Source organism: Pseudorca crassidens, chromosome 2 (genome assembly GCF_039906515.1).
Source record: "Pseudorca crassidens isolate mPseCra1 chromosome 2, mPseCra1.hap1, whole genome shotgun sequence".
NCBI classification, from domain to species: domain Eukaryota; kingdom Metazoa; phylum Chordata; class Mammalia; order Artiodactyla; family Delphinidae; genus Pseudorca; species Pseudorca crassidens.
In genome coordinates this window covers 43,855,787-43,875,635 of record NC_090297.1, presented here as the reverse complement: position 1 = coordinate 43,875,635, position 19,849 = coordinate 43,855,787, and the positions used below count along the sequence as shown (strand labels likewise).

The 19,849-nt window shown below is 38.1% G+C and overlaps 1 protein-coding gene and 1 pseudogene across 3 annotated transcripts in view; one reads left to right on the top strand and one right to left on the bottom strand.

The window, feature by feature from the left end:
* The window catches only part of ZYG11B (zyg-11 family member B, cell cycle regulator), an 80,336-nt gene that overhangs the window by 21,697 nt on the left and 38,790 nt on the right, over window positions 1–19,849 (bottom strand). For 2 of the 3 annotated variants that reach the window (XM_067726155.1, XM_067726156.1), the window contains 7 exons: window positions 17,941–18,081; window positions 15,184–15,360; window positions 13,994–14,058; window positions 11,241–11,340; window positions 10,941–10,991; window positions 8,466–8,627; window positions 8,308–8,355 (listed from right to left, as the gene is read on the bottom strand). In XM_067726155.1, coding sequence (XP_067582256.1) covers window positions 8,308–8,355; window positions 8,466–8,627; window positions 10,941–10,991; window positions 11,241–11,340; window positions 13,994–14,058; window positions 15,184–15,360; window positions 17,941–18,081 — 744 coding nt within the window. Of the gene's footprint in view, window positions 1–6,770; window positions 7,454–8,307; window positions 8,356–8,465; window positions 8,628–10,940; window positions 10,992–11,240; window positions 11,341–13,993; window positions 14,059–15,183; window positions 15,361–17,940; window positions 18,082–19,849 lie in introns of those variants that run through there. The other variant, XM_067726158.1, reaches the window with a different exon arrangement.
* On the top strand, window positions 3,228–3,829 carry LOC137210478 (mitochondrial pyruvate carrier 2 pseudogene; annotated as a pseudogene).

The window sequence follows — 19,849 nt, the reverse complement described above, 5'->3', positions numbered from 1 at the left end:
ACTCTCCCAAGAACCTCGTGTAATATAAGATAGTACCTGATTTTAAAAAGTTAAACACACACACATACACATACACACGAAAATGCAAAAGACAACACCATTAAAACAAAAAACAACAGATAAGGAAAGATTTGGAATAGAGCATCAAAAGAATTATGGCCATTCTTTCTTGCCATAAACAAGTTGCTGGAAAATCAGACAAAATATATGAGAGAACTGTTTTCAGACGGCAGACAACTAGCTATACAGGAATGTGATCCCTGAGAGAAGATATTCAAATGGGGCAGTTTCTAGATTGCTACGCATATAAGGGGAACCTAAAGAGGTGGCAGTTTTGCTGAGTTGAGGAGACAGAGATCAGTCTTCAGGGTGGCCAAGGCAGCAAAAATTTGTAGAACAGAGCAATGTAGAGGAAAAAGTTCCAGAGAAAGAGAAAGAGAGGAAAGACATCTGCAGAGGGATCCCCTAAAATCTTTGGCTGAGTACTGATACGGAGTGAAACTCCATAAGGCCAGGGAAAGAACCACCAGAAAGCAGTACGTGAACAAATCCCAAAGTCACGCAGGGTTAGGAATAATTCACATTCTCACCAGCCAGAGTGAAGAGATCTCATAATAAACAAAACATTTGATAGTAGTGGGGTAACTAGGATAAAGTAGTAGGGTAAAGGTTGATCTGAAGCCACTTTAACAAAGCAAATATAGGCATACCTTGGAGATATTGTGGCTTTGATTTCAGACAACCACAATAAAGCAAATATTGCAATCACGTGAGCCACCCAAATTTCTTGGTTTCCAGTGCATAGAAAGTTATGTTTATACTATATTGTAGTCTATTAAGTGTGCAAAAGCATAACGTCTTTAAAAAAATGTAAATACCTTAATTAAAAAATATTTATTGCTAAAAAATTCTAACCATTATCTGAGCCCTTCAGCAAGTTACAGTAGTAACATCAAACATCACTGATCAGAGATCACCATAACAAATATAATCCTAATGAAAAATTCTGAAATGTTGCAAGAATTATTAAAATGTGACACAGAAACACAACGTGACTTAATGCTGTTGGAAAAATGGTGCAGGCAGACTTGTTCGACACATAGTTGCCACGAACCTTCAATTTGTAAAAAACACAGTATTTGTGAAGTGCATAAAATGAGGTATGCCTGTAAATAAGCTTTGAATGGAACAACTTGATCTGTGAGTAGCTTAACTGAATGCCAGCGCAAAGTCCAAGATTCTTTAAAGGAAAACAACAAAACTACTAATCAACGAAGTAAATTAAATTTCACAATGACTGCAACCAACTAAAAATTACCAGGCATACAAAGAGTCAGAAAAACATGATCCTTAAACAGGAGAAAAGTCAATCAATAAAAATAGACCCAAAAATGACAGGGATAATAGAATCAGTAGACAAGGATTTAAAACAGTTATTATAGGGACTTGCCTGGTGGCACACTGGTTAAGAATCTGCCTGCCAATGCAGGGGACATGGGTTTGAGCCCTGGTCCAGGAAGATCCCACATGCCACGGAGAAACGAAACCCGTGCGCCACAACTACTGAGCCTGTGCTCTAGAACCCACAAGCCACAACTACTGAGCCTGCATGCCACAACTACTGAAGCCCATGTACCTAGAGCCTATGCTCCACAACAAGAGAAGCCACAGCAATGAGAAGCCTGAGCACTGCAACAAAGAGTAGCCCCCACTCACCGCGACTGGAGAAAGCCCATGCGCAGCAACGAAGACCCAACACAGCCAAAAAAATAAAATTAATTAATTTAAAAACACAGCTATTATAAATGTTATAAATATGATACGAATGAAAGAAAAATATAAGCTTGAGGAGAAAAAAATGAAGATATAAAAGAGATCTAAATGTAACTTCTAGAAATAATATATACATGTACCTGAAATGAAAAATATACTGGATGAGATTAACAGCAGATGATATGCTGCAGGAAAAAAATAATCAGTGAACTAAAAAACAGTAATAGAAAACAGCAAGGTCAAAACACAGAAAGAAAAAAGGAAAGACACCTGCCAAAAAAGCCAGCAGAGTATTTCTGTGACTTCTGAGACAATTTTAAGCAATCTAACATACTTGTAATTGGAGTCTCAGTAAGAGAGGAGATAAGAGAGGGTACAGAAAAATATATTTGAAGAAATAATGGCCAAAATTTTTTCAATTTATGAAAATTATAAACCTCAAAACCCAACAGAAAAATATCCACTTGGACTTCAATAGTGAGCAAAAATTTCTTTTGAAAATTAAATCAAAGACTTTTTCACATAAACAAAACCTAAATGAAAATTCATTGCCAGCTTACCTACACTAAAAGAAATGTTTTTGAAAAAAAAAGAGTAGTATGAGAAATACGTGGCTAAGTATAAAAGACAAATTTCTCATTCTTAAATCTATTTAATGAAAGATTGATGAGTACTCTTGCTTCTGGCCAAGATGGACTAAAAGGGGCCAGATTTACTCTCCCTTCTAAAACAACTGAAAAAACACAACATGAAACAACAGTTTTCAAGATACTAGACATTAGGTAATAAAGAACAGTGACGTTTAGAGATGGAAAACAAACAAGGTGAGATGCTGCCTTGAGAGAGTTTCCAGGCTGTGGCACAGGGATATAGAACTAAAAGCAGAGCCCAGTGGGCTCATGGAGTTGAAGAGATGGAGCTGAGAGTCCAGGGAGACCAAGGCAATTCATAGGACAGAGTACCAGAGAGAAGACAATGTATATGGAGAGAATCCAGAGAGCTGCAGGGAGTAGCACTCTATTCAGCAGAGAGTACTGATCAGAGCATGACTGTGAGAAAACTATTTGAGGGAAGAAAAAAAGCCATCAAAAAGATTAGAGAAAAGTTCCCAGCACTCACAAAGGGCCAGGAATAGTGCCTGTTCTCACCATCCATTCTGGAAAAACTCTTCATTCACAGGGCATTGAGCAGAGTACTCAGGAAGGTCTTGTTTCAGTAGTACAGAATAATCAACCCTAGCCTCAGCACTGCTCTGGATCCTCCTAATAGATCATAAAAGCAAGATCAGCTCTGCCCTCACAACCTTCTCTGGGCGCGGGCCACCGGGTGGTTCTCAGCAGAGCAGGCTGAGCTGCGGGAAGGGAACCCTGGGGAAGAGGAGGGCGCAAGGCATTGAGGCAGGGGAAAGTGACCAGCTGCCCTTCATTACCAGCTAGGGACGAGCATGTGGCTGCTGCCCCACCCGGCTGTCCACGATCACTCGTCTGCAGAAATGTCAGCCGCCGGCGCCCGGGGCCTGCGGGGCACCTACCACCGGGTACTTGATAAAGTGGAGCTCCTGCTGCCTGACAAACTGAGGCCGTTGTACAACCAACCAGCAGGTCCCAGAACAGTATTCTTCTGGGCTCCAATTATGAAATGGGGGTTGGTGTGTGCTGGATTGGCTGACACGGTCAGACCTGCAGAAAAACTCAGCACAGCCCAATCTGCTGTTTTGATGGCTACAAGGTTTATTTGGTCAAGATACTCACTTGTAATTATTCCCAAAAACTGGAGTCTGTTTGCTGTTAATTTCTTTGTTGGGACAGCAGGAGCCTCTCAGCTCTTTCGTATTTGGAGATACAACCAAGGATTAAAAGCTAAAGCAAACAAATAAGAGTTCTGATCACCCTAACAACCTAGATGTGGACATAACCACTGGGACCTAGTTTGATTTATTATTCAGTTGTCAATGAGGTGATGCTAACTGTGCTAACGTTTGTAATGCATAAAATCTAACTGTAATTAGGAGGTAGTACTTGGTTCAACAGAAAAATACAGCAAACTTTTAATAATAAAAAAAAGCAAGATCAAATAGGATCAAACTGTTTAAAAGTAAGTCAATTAATCCCAGAACAAAATTCAAGAATATTTTATAGGAAAATAAAAATATCCAGCATCCAACAAGGTAAAATTTACAATGGTTGGCATCCAATCAAAAACTACCTGGCGGGCTTCCCTGGTGGCGCAGTGGTTAAGAGTCTGCCTGCTAATGCAGGGGACACAGGTTCGAGCCCTGGTCTGGGAAGATCCCACATACCGTGGAGCAACTAGGTCCATGAGCCACAACTACTGAACCTGCGCTCCGCAACAAGAGAGGCCGCGATAGAGAGGCCCGTGCAGCGCGATGAAGAGTGGCCCCCGCTTGCCACAACTAGAGAAAGCCCTCGCACAGAAATGAAGACCCAACACAGCAAAATAAAATAATTAATTAATAAACTCCTACTCCCAACATCTAAAAAAAAAAAACTACCTGGCATGCAAAGTGGCAGGAAAATGCAACTCTAAAGGAGGGGAATAATCAATCATTTGAAATTTACCCAGAACTAACAAGGATGTTAAAATTAGCAGAGAAGGACAGTAAAACAGTTATTACAAATATATTTCATATGTTCAAGAAGTTAAGTAAAAATATGGAAGATATAAAAAAGACCCAAAATGAAGTTCTAGAGGAGAAAATGACAATGTCTAAAGATAAAACTACACTAGCTGGGATTAACAGCAGATTAGACACTGCAGAAGAAACAATTACTGAATTAGAAGGCATAGGAATGGAAACAATTCAAACTGAAATATACATAGAAAATAGAACAAAGAAAATTTTAAAGGCACCAATAAATTGTGAATTTCAAGCAGCTTAATATATGAGAAATTGGAGTCTCCAAAAGACTCCAGTGGGTTGGAGGGAAGGGGGTGCAAAACTTTTTTTTTGAAGAAATAATGGCCAAAAACTTTTCAAACTTGAAAACTATAAACCAAGAAATTCAATGAATCCCAAATACAGGAAGCATGAAGTAAATTACACTAAAATACATCATAATCAAATTACTCAGAACTGTTGTTGCTAATCCTAAATCTTAAAAGTAGCCAGAGGAAAAAATCATATACAATATAGAGGAATAGAGATAACAATGACATCAGATTTCTCACTGGAAAGATGCAAATCAGAAAAAAGGTAACAAACATATTTAAAGTACTGTCAACCTAGAATTCTACACCTGGCAAAAAATCTTTCAAAAATGAACGTTAAATAAATAAAGATGTTTGCAGACATACAAAAGCTGAAGAATTCACCATCAGCAGACCCACACTACGAAATACGTTAAAGGATGTTTTTTAGGTAGAAGGAAAACGAGAGCAGTTGGAAATGTGGATCTACACAAAGGAAAGAAGAGCATCAGAAATAGTAACTATTTGGGCGAACATACAAATTTTAAAATATTATTTAAATCTTCTTAAAAGATAATTGATATTAAAAAAGTTTTTTTTATGTGGTTTATTACATATATAAAATAAAATGCATGACAATGATGACATAAAGGAAAGAAGAGCCGAAATGGACATGTACTATTATAAGGTTCTTAATACTATATATGAAATTATATAAAATCTCTTAAAGGGAGACTGTGTTTAAAGATGTATGCTATAAACCCACAACAATCATTAACATAACAAATTAGAGTAATAGCTAATAAACCAAGAAAGGGGATCAAATGGAATTATAAAAAAATACTCAATTAAACCTTTTTTTTTAAGGCAGAAAAAGAAGAAAAAACAAAGAACAGATAGGACAAAGAGAAAACAAATAACAAGTTGATGAATTCAAATCTAACCATACCAATAATTACATTAAATGTAAATAATCCAAACAGTCCAAATAAAAAGGAGAGGGGCTTCCCTGGTGGCACAGTGGTTGAGAGTCCACCTACCAATGCAGGGGACGTGGGTTCGTGCCCCGGTCCGGGAAGGTCCCACATGCCGTGAAGCGGCTGGGCCCGTGAGCCATGGCCGCTGAGCCTGCATGTCAGGAGCCTGTGCTCCGCAACGGGAGAGGCCACAACAGTGAGAGGCCCGCGTACCACAAAAAAAAAAAAAAAAAAAAAAAAGGAGAAATTCTCATATTGGATAAAAAAGCAGGGTGCAAAGTATATGCTGTCTATAAGAAACACACTTTAAATATAAAGACAAATATAGGTTAAAAGTAAAAGGGTGGAAAAAGATAAACCATGGTAACATTATTCAAAAGAAAGCTGGAGGGGCTTCCCTGGTGGCGCAGTGGTTGAGAGTCCGCCTGCCGATGCAGGGGACACGGGTTCGTGCCCCGGTCCGGGAAGATCCCACATGCCGTGGAGCGGCTGGGCCCGTGAGCCATGGCCGCTGAGCCTGTGCATCCAGAGCCTGTGCTCCGCAATGGGAGAGGCCACAACAGTGAGAGGCCCGCGTACCGCAAAAAAAAAAAAAGAAAGCTGGAATAACTATATTAAGGAGACAAAGGAGATTCCAAAGTAAAGAATATACCAGGTCATTTCATAATGATAAAGGGGTCAATTAAGAGGGCATAGCAATTCTGTTTATGAACCTAATAACAGAACTTCAAAATATAGGAAGCAGAAACTGATACAATATGATAATTGCTAGAACAAGTAGGCAGAAAATCAGTAAGCCTGTGGTAGACTTGAATAATATCAACCTACTAGACCCAACTGACATTTATAGAACATTCTAACAATAGCAGAATATATATTCTTTTTTTTTTTTTTTTTTTTTTTTTGCGGTACGCGGGCCTCTCACTGTTGTGGCCTCTGCTGTTGCAGAGCACAGGCTCCGGACACGCAGGCTCAGCAGCCATGGCTCACGGGCCTAGCCGCTCCGCGGCATGTGGGATCTTTCCGGACCGGGGCACGAACCCGTGTCCCCTGCATCGGCAGACGGACTCTCAACCACTGCGCCACCAGGGAAGCCCAGAATATACATTCTTATCAAGTGCACAGGGAATACTTACCAGGATAGACCATATCCTGGGCCACACACAAGTCTCAATAAATTCAAAAGGACTTAAAACAAAGTATGTTCTCTGACCATGAAAAATTAAATTAGAATCTATATCTGAAAATAAATTATTGAAAACAATTCAATCACAAAGTAAAGGAGAAAGATATGGAAGGAAGCACACCAAGTTGTATTAATATTAATTACCTCACAGAGATGAAAATAAATAAATGTTGGGGACAAAACCTTAAACCTTTTAAATACATTTCGCACTGTTTCACTAGCTACAATAAGCATGTATTCCTTTTTTTTTTTAATATTTATTTATTTATTTATTTTTGGCTGTGTTGGGTCTTTGTTGCTGCGCGCAGGCTTTCTCTAGTTGCGGTAAGCGGGGGCTACTCTTCGTTGAGATGCACAGGCTTCTTGTTGCGGTGGCTTCTCTTGTTGCAGAGCGTGGGCTCTAGGCATGTGGGCTTCAGTAGTTGTGGCGTGCGGACTCTAGAACACAGGCTCAGTAGTTGTGGCGCACGGGCTTAGTTGCTCTGCGGCATGTGGGATCTTCCCGGACCAGGGCTCGAACCCATGTCCCCTGCATTGGCAGGTGGATTTTTAACCAGTGTGCCACCAGGGAAGTCCCCAGCATGTATTCCTTATGAAATTTTTTTAAAAAGCATTTTTAAAGCCCTATAAGATCTCTCTGAATATTTAAAATCAATTCCCTTTTTCCTTTTATAATGACTTGAGTCAAATTCTGTATCTAATAATCTACAAACCCAGAATAAAACAATCAAATACTATAATTTACTTCTCTATTACTGGGCATTTAGGTAGTTTTACATTTTCTGCTTTATATAACTAAAACTACAGTAAATAGATAGTCTTCCTTAAATGCCAGCCCTCAGCTTTCCCCAAAATCCATCTTTCATACTCCTGCATCTAGAAAACAAACACTAATCTATGCCTCCTGTGATCTAATTCCTCGAGAGCAGAGGTCTGCTTTGAAATGGGCTTTACCATATGGGTACTTTTCCTATTGCAGTGATTAAAGGTGATAAAATATCTGATCCTCACCTTTGTCTCAAAATCCTAGAGGGCTCACTTTAACATATATCCAGTATATTTATGGAACATCTGATTTGTTAAACAGTTGTTTAAGCGGTAATTATCAATTACCAAACATAGAATCTAAGGACACTTGTAGGTTAGTGACATTTTTCATGAGATTTTTTTTTTCTGATTATACAAGTAAAATACGCTCACAGTGAAGCTTTGTACTACACCAAAATATATAAGTAAAAGTATGTAATTTATATTTTTCCTTTTAGTGTGGTGAAAATCTTAATATGTATATATAATTTTGTAGCCTGCTTTTTCCCCTTAATTATATTATATATATTTTCTAACGTCATTAAGTGTTTACAAATAGAGTAGCATCTTTCTATGTATTACCTCAGATGGAAAATAATTACAGCTTGAAATTAGCAGGAAATACTTATATCTTACCAAAAGTCCTAGGACTTTCTGTTGAATGGATGACTCAGTTGGGAATGACTGTAAAAAGAATGAGAAACCTATAACTAAAGAACCAAATATAATAAATAAATGCTCAAATCAATCAATAAATCAATGTCAAAAACTGTAGGCTAAATTCCCATTCTAACCTCTAGAACCCTCATGAAGAGTTCCAACCCTTGATTTTCAATAAAGTGTCTGCAAGTGGTTGGAGATTCATCTGTGAGGTTCCAAAGTGCACTCAAAGTAAACTTCAAAGTAGTGTCCACTGAATTTTGATTGGTTTTCTGCTTCACTATTTGAAGAAGTTGCTGAAAGGAGGAAAATAGAATTAATTTCTAATTACTGAATTGTTATTACAATTACTGGTAATAACACTGACTAACAAGTCCATGAGGATTAGTTTCAGGGTTTCAAACATTTCCTATAAAGGTTCTTACAAGGACAACAAACAGCCTCTTGGATCAGACTTTTCCTTCAACAAGAAAAAAATAGAGGATTTTCATAAATACTTTTAAAATATTCTGATCACACCTAAAATCTAATCGCCTGTAAATAAAATGAAAAGCAAGATGATTAAAGCTTAGGACCAACTATCTTATCCAATGGGTCACAACATATACTCATTTCAGATCCTGGGATAAAAAAGGTGGAGGGGGTGAAGAGGGAATGAATCTAATATTTACTACACATCAGCAAATCATATCCTATATTGTAATATTGTCATCCCCATTTTTCAGGAGAGGAAATTGAGTCCGAGAAATATTAAGTAATTTGATCAGAGTCAACTTAGTAAGAGAAAGTAAGAACTGGAAGACCTAATTCTCTCTAACTCCAAGTTTTCCTTAAGAAAAAAAGAAAGGACAAACTACATACAATAGTAAGAGAATTAAAGTCTAAATTGGATTTAAATAAGATAATAGCTTTGAAATTCCATTTGTAAATTATTTCTATCATAGCTTTAACCTAAGAAATTTAAGCTTGAAAAAGAAATATTTTAAGACTTACAGGGGCATACATAATTCCATTTTTAGTTTACACTTTTGAGGGTAAAAGGGACCTCTGCAACAACAGATACAAGTAACACTAACGAACACTATTACTTAAAGTTATGTACAATTCAGGAAAAAATTTTTAAGAAACACAAACATCTAGTTGCAATTATGTAACTTAATAGCATAGTGGCTAAGAGTGTGGCACTAGAATTGGGCTACCTGAGCATAAATATAATCTCTGCATCTGATTAACTGTGTAATAACCTTGTTTGCCAATTTAACTCTTTGTTTCCTCATCTGTAAATTGTGGGTGATAATTAAGGGCTTAAAAAAAAAAGTTAGCTAGCATCATCATTACTACTACTATTAATTCCTGCTAATTCCTACTTTAAACCAAACAATTTTCTCCCAAAGCATATGAGTGCACTACTTCCTTAATATCTTTGAGTACACCTCCCGCCAAAATTACTGAAACACATGTACAGCAATAAAAAGCCATTTTTAAAACTAAAATGTCATCCCTAAAAGAGTAAAAATAAATCAAATCAGCATCCTTTTCTATTCATCTAACATACGTATCGTATTTTGTGCTAGGCACTTAGCATATTCCTTCAATTAATCTTTTTTCCTTTTTATTTAATCTTCATAACAACTGTATAAAGCATTTTATCATCCCTAAGAAAATTTAGGTGGCTTGTCTTAAATCACACAGCTAGTAAGTGACAGAACTGGGAATAAGCCCAGATATATTGACTACTCCTTCCTTTATACCATCACAGCCTTTTCCTCTTTTTACACTGCTTTTTTCACTCATATCACTCTTATTATTATATATTTATTAGACTGTATTACTGTATTACGACCAGGTCTACATAGCTATTTTCTCTACTATACTGTGAATTTCTTATGGGCAGGAATTATAGATATAATTCAGTGTAGATCCCTAACACCTAGTAAGGTGGTAGGTACCTGATGAGTATCCTATACATATTTACCAAATGAGTGACTTACTTTCTCATTACATACATAACTTGTAAGTTATAGAAAAGGGGAGTCTCTCATTTGACTTTTCCATCTACTATTATTATTCAAACATCTCATGCCAGGATTGTAACAAGCAGCTCCTAAGTGGACTTTTTCCTCAGTCCCCCCTAAGGCATGGTTTAAATTTATTCTCTTTAAAGCTTTTAACTTTTCACTGTTCACTATATTAATTCCTCAAACAAAGCAAGTAAAATCATATATCAGCTATTTACATTATCTTCTTCCCTAAAGCATCTAGCACAACCTTACGCCTAAAATAGAGACTCCACATTTGCTTCATAAATAACAAAATCACAGAATTTTAGAACTAGATAGGATCTTAAGGTTTATTCAGGCCCCAATGGTCCAGGCAATTTATCTAAATTCACAAAGTGAGTTTACAAGTTAGATCCCAGGTCATCTGACTCCTAGTTCAGGGCTCTTTCCATCTCTGTTAAGGAGTAAATCTGCCTCAATGAAGAGAAATTAATTCACTCACTTAGAAGTAACAAAAATAATCTTTTAAAATATAAAATGTCAGAAGATACACAACACTGCCTGAAAATAATGCAAATGAAAACTGTTTAGGAGTCTGTACAGACTTACCCTGACAATGAAGAGTTCAGCACCAAGCTGTGCAGTTTGTTCTGTAGAAAGCTGCAAGCAAGCAGAAGACAAAGTAAATGTCCAAGAATTCACCAGTGTGAGTTTAATATCATTCACTGTAACAGACTCCAAAGGTCAGACTAAAATCTCTGATCAACCTGGAATTCCACAATACTGAATACAGCTTCAGTAAGTTACCTGGCTTACTAAAACCTCACTGGCACACAGATTTGGGGAAAAATAGTAACTGTCATGGGAAATAGTTTCCTACAGAAGATTATTCAACAAGAGTTCAGGCACCTTGGCAGCCAGGATGGAAATGATTGCAACTGCCATCCTTTGCATGTTTTGATCCTCATGGTTGCAGAGCCACTGCATGACAAGCTTGGCTGCTTCAAACCTGAAAACACACAAAGAGTTTCATGAATTAATCCTGGAGGCCCCAGGCATTTCCCAAAGCTCCAGCTGGGAACTGATGCTACAATTTAGGTAGGTGAGAAGGAAGGGGAAAATTCCTCCTAATTGATAAGAGAATAACAAGTGCACTTAGTGTTGTGGAGATGGTGTCATTATTAATTCTGACAACACTTTGTAAAGGAACAAGAGTTTGGAAAATATGGTCAAAAATATCTGGCATTCATCTTCTAGAATTACAACATATTTCTATTCTGTAGTGATTTCTATACTATAGCAATAATTTAAAGTATTTTCTGGGTTCCTCCCAGTACCTAGCACAATGGGAACATTCATTCATTCACTCCGAAACATTTATTGAGCTCCTGTTTTGTGCCAGATACTGTTCTTGGTGCTGGAGAGAGGGTAGTGAACAAAACAGAAAATATCTCTACTCTCATTAGAGCTTACAGATAGTGGGAAGACAGATAATAAATAAGTAAGTAAAATATATGGTTTGTTTAGGTACTGACATATGCTTTAGAGAAAAAAAGAAAGCAGGAAAAGAGAGGATATGACATGTGGAAACTTTATTAGTCCCCAAACATGCCCATAATTATGAGGTAATATAGCTTGGTAGTTAAGAGCAGATTCCAAAGTCCTCTGAATTTTGGGGTCGGAATTATAGCTCTATCTAATGTTAATGACAATAATAAAATAAACTATTTTATCATGTGAGGCAATGCAGTCAGGTCATTAAGAACAAGATACACTTTGGAATCAGCCTGCATTCAAATATCACCTTCACCATTTACTAACTTTGGGACCCTGGGCAACTTCCTTAATCTCTCTGAACTTCAATTTTCTTATCTGTAAAATAATATGATCTTATTCCGTAGGACTGCTGTATATGATATCACACATAAAGCTTAAGACTTAGTACAGAACTTGGCACATACCAATTTTTTGATAAAGGTTAATTTTTTACTAGTATTGTCTTCCTCTGTGCCTTTATCTGTGCAGTTCCCAAAACACAAAACAATCACTCAACCAGCTTTCATTTTCAAGGCAATATGGCATGGATATAAAAAGTAGAAGCTCTGGAGTCAGTCTGGATTTAAATCTAAATTCTGCTACTTACTATCTTATCACCTTGAGCAAGTTACTAAACTTCTCTGTGCCTCTGTTTCCTCATCTGTAAAATGAAGATTACAAGAGTAACAATTTCACAGGACTGTTGTAAGGACTGAATAAGCATATGTAAAACACTTAGCACAGTGCCTGATAAGTGCTTCATACATTAGTTGTTATCTTTATTATCTTAAATACCATCACTAACATGAAATCTTTAATGATCACCAAGCAGATGGAATCTTTCCCTCTTTGCTTGGGGGCCCAGTACACTCTGTCATCCTCTTCTATGAATGACTGTCTTCTATTATACTCATAATTCATTCATTCATCCATCCTTCGATTAAACATCCACTTAAGTACTAAGTACTAGGGGCAAGATTAACCAATCACCGTCTCTCACCACAAAGAAGCTCAATTCTAGCAGAGTGCACGGGCTACATCAAGGGCAAATGATAGCCTACCTTGAGTGATCTTAATAGCTGTGGGCCCAGCTGCCTGTTTTCTAAAAGTTTTATTGGAACATAGTTATCCCCATTTGTTTATAAAGTGTCTATGGCTGCTTTGGAGGTACAACGGCAGAGTTAAGTAGGTCCAACAGAGCCCCAATGGCTCACTAACCTAGAACATTTATTTTCTGGCCCTTTAAGAAAAAGTTTGCCAACCCTGGGGTAGTTTATAATTTTCTTTAGGAGATTATGTCTTTTCTACCTATGACTTCATGTGATCAATACAGATGCTCAATATATTTATAAAATAAAATTAGCAATCTACATGAGATATATGTAGTTATATTTTTATCCAAACTATTTATTTCAAATAGTAAATGGAATACTTCATTGCCTCAGCCATGCCAGGTAACAGTGTACTGTTACCCAAATAAAAATAATTCACAGTAAAATTACTGCTTGAGAAAGACATTTCTCACTAAATCATAAAGTATAAATTTCTTCTTCAAAATACCATCATTAAAAAATTATATTTTAAAGTAGTAAAATGAAAAAAAATAATAACCTGTTTAGCTCCCAAATCACATCTTAGAAAACAAGGAAACCCTTTATACTTACTGGAATACAGCTATATGGTCTCCCTTAACCTCTGCTTAAAAAGTTTCTTCTATAATTAAATATCAAATAACAATAATAATGAGGTATGATACAGAGAAAAGAACACTGGACCTAGAAGGCTTGAGTCTTTCTAGCTTAGCAGTTACTAGTCACAAAACCACTGGCAAGACAGTGAATGTCTATATGCCTCAATTTCTTCAGCCCACAATATTGTACAGATATTCTAAAAACTATAATCAATATAAATTCTTATGCAAAGGGCTATGAAAACGGGCCAATCTGTTATCATGAACATCAAAGCACTAAATTAGAGAAAGTAGATTTAGCATTCTACAAGGCAACGCACAATCCCACCCACTTGACTAATTGTACACCACGAATATCCTGAATGGTAAGAAATGACCCAAGACATATTCTAGAATTCCATTTTGCCCCATTTTAAGTTCTAGTGCTATCACTTGCCTGTTAAATGGAACATCTTGAAGAATTCGGTCACTGCAAAGTGAAAGGAGGCAATTCTTCTGTAACTAAAGAACCAAACGGAGAAAAAAAATCCTGAATAAAATATTATTTTATTTTTTAAACAGGGGTAGACTCTATAAAAAAAAGATTGATAAAACACCACTTATTTCTTAAAACCTTTATTCTGCCCACCTCCTGTTCAAAGACTGACTTCCACTGGGCCCATATAAGTTTACTTGCACATTTTTTTTTTTTTTTTGCTGTACGCGGGCCTCTCACTGTTGTGGCGTCTCCCGTTGCAGAGCACAGTCTCTGGACTCGCAGGCTCAGCGGCCATGGCTTACGGGCCCAGCCACTCCGCGGCATGTGGGATCTTCCCAGACTGGGGCACGAACCCATGTCCCCTGCATCGGCAGGCGGACTCTCAACCACTGCGCCACCAGGGAAGCCCACACATTTTTTAAAATCTTTTCTATTACGTGAGAACTAGGGTAATAAATAGGATAACTCCAGCTAGTCTCCCTCCCTTCTGGTGGCCTTTGGGTGGGTCCTATTTTGTCTTCTGTTCACCTGGCTTCCAGAGTCCATGAACACCAAAGCCTAAAGTTCATCTAGTTTGGCAATTGCTCTCAATGAGGGAAGCTGGCTTTAATGACCCACTCACCTATCTGGGTTGCCATTTTTACTTGGTTTTGCACCTTTGAGTATTTTTTACTAACTTGCCAAACTGTTCAAATTTTGAACAGTCCTGTCCTGAGGACAGGACAAGTTTTGTAGTCTACCTATACTGCTAGAAATAGAAAATCCATGTCTTACTCATTTCTCTATCCCAGTACTTAAGTACTGAGTACTTGAATACTGAACCAGTACCTGGCTCAGAACAAAAGCTCTATGCCTATGCCTGTTTGCTGAAATTATCACTAACTCAAGGTCTAGGTGCAAGATGTTTTGTATGGCTTGCTTTATTTCCCTTAACATTTGGACTGAAATACTTTTAGGCAAGGAAAGCATTCTCTAGTTTTCTAATTCTCTATTGTCCTGCTCTCAGTCACATCATAAATTTATTACTTCACAGCCTCCAAAGGCATTTGAATTTCCAGCCTTGGTCTACTAAAATGAACTGTATGGAGGTGGGAGATGGGTAAGAGACACTAAAAGGACTATTTGAATGTGAGTTCCCATATGCTTACCTGCTGGTGATTGGGAAAATGTTCCATGGCTTTGAGCAGCAAATGGGTCACATCAGCGAGGAGTCGCACAGGCATTCCTGCAGCAAGATCCTGCTTCGTTAAGTTAAACACACAAGCGCTTGCAGCAAGTTGCACTGGCAAATTCATAGGGTGGTTTCTCATCCCAGTAACCACAAGCTGGAAAAAAAAAATTAATTCTTTTGATCCAACTTATAAATATAAGCTCTCTTCATATAGCAACATTACTTTGTTGATCTATAATAATTTCTAAGATGTCTTAAGTATCTTTTTTATCCTCACGTGCAGAGCCTAGGACATAGCAGTTACTCACCAATATTTAGTTCCTGTTCACCTGGTCAAGGCAGGTATCAAGTTGTTCATGTCTAGAGATTTTTCTGTAAGGCTAAAGAATCTTTTCTATTCAGGGAAAACATCTTTGTATTTCCAAGATCTAGTTCAGGGCCTATTATATGCTAAGCACTAAACAAATTCTTACTGACTTGAAGAGAGTAAACCAGTAGCAACCTTCACTTTCAAATTCCAACATTCAGTTCCTTAAGAACACTGCTAAAGTTAGAGTACCATAAAATCCATTCACTTCCCTCTGGCTGACATAACTACTTCTCTCCTTTTCCTCTCTCCTCATCCCCAACAAATCCTTCCCATTCCTCACTACTGGCTGAAGACCTTGCTTCCAGTTACCTTGAGAAAACTGAATCAATCATAAAGAACTTCAGATTCTCACTTCCACATGTACCTCCTTACCAGCATATACATGTGCATATGCTGTCTTCCTGCCTATTACCATAAATGACCTTTTGGGGCTCCTCTCTATAGGTAATCCCTCCACTTATATGCTAGATTCTTCCCTTCTTGTCTACTCAAGGACACTGCTTCAGCTGTTCTCTCCTTTCACTCCTGTATCAATTTTTTATTCTGTACTGGATCATTAATATCAGCATACAAACAAGCTATTTTTTTCTCCCATCCAAAAAAAGAAAAAAAAAAACAAAACCACACACTTCTTCAGCCAGCTACCACCTTTTTTCTTTGCTCTCCTTTGCAAGAATCACATTTCTCTCTGCATCATTCTCTAAATGAATGAATGAATGAATGAGTAAATATTTCAGATCAGGACTAGAGGTCTGGTCCTTTGTTACTCAGGTTCACAGTAACCAAAACCAAAAAATGATAATGCATATACGAAGTGCCAACATCCTCTGGTATGTACATAGGAGGTGACAGATGTTGGGGGTAACACCTTAGGACTTAAATGTTACTGGTTCCTTTCCAAACACCCCATTCTCAAAATCTAAGAAACTGGGAGGTTAAGGCATTTCTGGCTCTGACACTAACATTCTGTTACTTAACCTCACAGACCCTCAGGTACATAATCTGTAAAACAGGAGATAAAACTTATCTCTTGGGATTGTCGTGCCCACTAAACGAGGTATCAAATATAATATAGTCCTATACTCATTGGTTTCTAAACTGAATGTGCATAAGGATTATCTTGGGGGATTATTAAAATTTAGATTCTTGTACCTCATGAATTCCTGAGATACTCTAATTTTCCTTATAATTCCTGTACCCAGCCCTATTGAATCTAAATGTCTTGGCATGAGGTTCACTAATATGCTTTTTATTTTTATTTTATTTTTTTAAAGATTTATTTAATTAATTTGTTTATTTATTTATGTATTTTTTGGCTGTGTTGGGCCTTCGTTGCTGCGCGCTGGCTTTCTCTGTTGCAGCGAGTGGGGGTTTCTCTTGTTGTGGAGCACAGGCTCTAGGCGTGCAGGCTTCAGTAGTTGTGGCTCGCGGGCTCTAGAGCGCAGGCTCAGTAGTTGTGGCACAGGGGCTTAGTTGCTCTGTGGCATGTGGGATCTTCCCGGACCAGGGCTCGAACCCTTGTCCCCTGCATTGACAGGTGGATTCTTAACCACTACACCACCAGGGAAGCCCCTTTTAAAGATTTTTTTTGATGTGGACCATATTCAAAGTCTTTACTGAATTTGTTACAATATTGCTTCTGTTTTATGTTTTGGTTTTTTGGCCACGAGGCATGTGGGATCTTAGCTCCCCAACCAGGGATTGAACCCGCACCCACTGCATTGGAAGGCAAAGTCTCAGCCACTGGACCGCCAGGGAAGCCTCTCACAAATATGCTTCTTAAAATAAGCAGTATCCCAGACTTCTGATGGATAGAGGACCACATTCTGACAAACAATGTCCTAAGTAATCAACAAAATTAAGAATCCTCCTTTCTTGCCTTTCAAAAGCTGTCTTGGTTAAAATATCTTAATTGAGGAATAACGCAGATTAGTTACAAAAGCACAGGAGGTTCATAAATTGCATGGAAAAGTACCTTATAAAATTCCAATATTGTATTTCTTAAAAAAGCCTATATGGAAGCAATACAGGAGTAATATACAAAGCAGTGTCCTGATTCCAGTCATATATTCCATTTTCTACTATAGCTGGTGAAAACATATCACAGTGATTACTGGTTTTAGATAGTTAAATATGAACTTGAAGGCATTTATATTGCTTAAATGAGACTACTATAAAACTTCAGTAACACTATGCAACTATCTCCTCTCATTCTCATTTATGGCTAATAACTGAAATTATACATTATCAACCCCATTACAAAAAAACAGACTAAATGCAAATTTTCACTAATTTTCTTCACAAAACCATCATCTATCTAGGAAGACAATTTCAAATTTCTCATATGCAGTTTCTTATTCTTACCTTTAAAATTTCTGGTTTTGTTTTTTCCATCACATGAGTCAGGCTAAAAAGGTGAAATAGAGCTTCCCGGACAAAGAATGCCCGTTCACTGTACCGCTTCAATGCTTCTGCAATCTGAGTTTCATTGGCTTCTCCAGACACCTTTGAACATAGACAGAAGATGAGATTTTAGGATTCTTTTCAACCCTCTAACTGTCTCTATCCAAATGTCATTTGTGTGGATGGCATCCAGGGTAGCTTTGCAAAGCCTGAAACAAATGGGAATGATCACTTTCCAATCCATCCAGAAAAGTCATCCTATGGAGGTGTACATATGCTAAAGAGATGTATATTAGATAGGCTAAGACCCTACTATAAGTCTATGGGTAAAATTTTCTATACTGTACCTAAAATAAATCTCAAGATATGTAACACTATTTATAAGGTCTTACTACCCATGATTAGGCTCCTACTGCCTCTTAAGGTAACCCTCTCCCCCTAACTCACAATGTTATAACTACAGTGGCCTTTCTTTTATTTTTTTTTAATTTTTATAGCAGTGTGTATATGTCAATCCCAAACTCCCAATCTATCCCTCCCCCGCACCCTACAGTGGCCTTTCTTTCTGATCTTTCAATAAGCCAAGCTCTTTCCCAGGAAAAGGCTACTAAATATAATATCCTCTCTGAGTGAAATCTTCCTCTCTTTCTCTACCTAATTTCTAGTCATCCTTCCCATTTCAAGTTAAATGACACTTCTCTAGAAAGGCCTTCTCTGACCCACCAATCTAAATCAGGTCTCCCTTGAAACACCTCCTTCATAGCCATTATCATAACCCCCCTAGTAGACTGACCTATTCACCACTGTACCTCAACAGGGAGCATTGTGTGTGGCTCATAATAAGCACTCAATAAATACTTATCAAATAAATGTATTAATTAATTTTCCCAGATTTATCAAGCTCCCACTCAGCATCAAGAGGTGCTGTTCAAGAGTAAGTTTATCCAGGAATTTCCCATTTATACAGGTTAATATCCTTAAACTGTGGTTCATATACCATTGGGTAATGAAATGTATATTAACAGGAAGTGGCTTTTTAGAAAAGTAATCCAACTAATGAGTAAAAAAAGAGGGCTTCCCTGGTGGCGCAGTGGTTAAGAATCCGCCTGCCAATGCAGGGGACATGGGTTCGAGCCCTGATCTGGGAAGATCCCAAATGAGGCGGAACAACTAAGCCTGTGCGCCACACTACTGAGCCTGAGCTCTAGACCCCGTGAGCCACAACTACTGAGCCTGCGTGCCACAACTACTGAAGCCTGCGTGCCTACAGCCCGTGCTCCACAACAAGAGAAGCCACCACAATGAGAAGCCTGTGCACTGCAACGAAGAGTAGCCCCCGCTCGCCACAACTAAAGAACCCCATGCACAGCAATGAACACCCGATGCAGCCAAAAATAAATAAACACAACTATTAAAAAAAAAAAAAGAAACTTCTAGGGGCTTCCCTGGTGGCGTAGTGGTTGAGAGTCCGCCTGCCGATGCAGGGGACACAGGTTCGTGCCCTGGTCCGGGAAGATCCCACATGCCGCGGAGCGGCTGGGCCCGTGAGCCATGGCCGCTGAGCCTGCGCGTCCAGAGCCTGTGCTCCGCAACGGGAGAGGCCACAACAGTGAGAGGCCCGCGTACCGCAAAAAAAAAAAAAAAAAAAAAAGAAACTTCTAGAATATCACCATGATCCCCAATGAATAACTAGGTGTTGAGTGTCAACAACTGCTAAAATTCACAGAAAGAAAAACAACCAGACATTATGTACTTCCTTAATGAAAGAGCGTAACACCTGAGGGTCCTGCCAAAGGGATCAAACATGAGTTTGATTAAGCCACTAAATCCAACTATCAATCTGCAGAAAATACAAAGTCAGTGAAACATG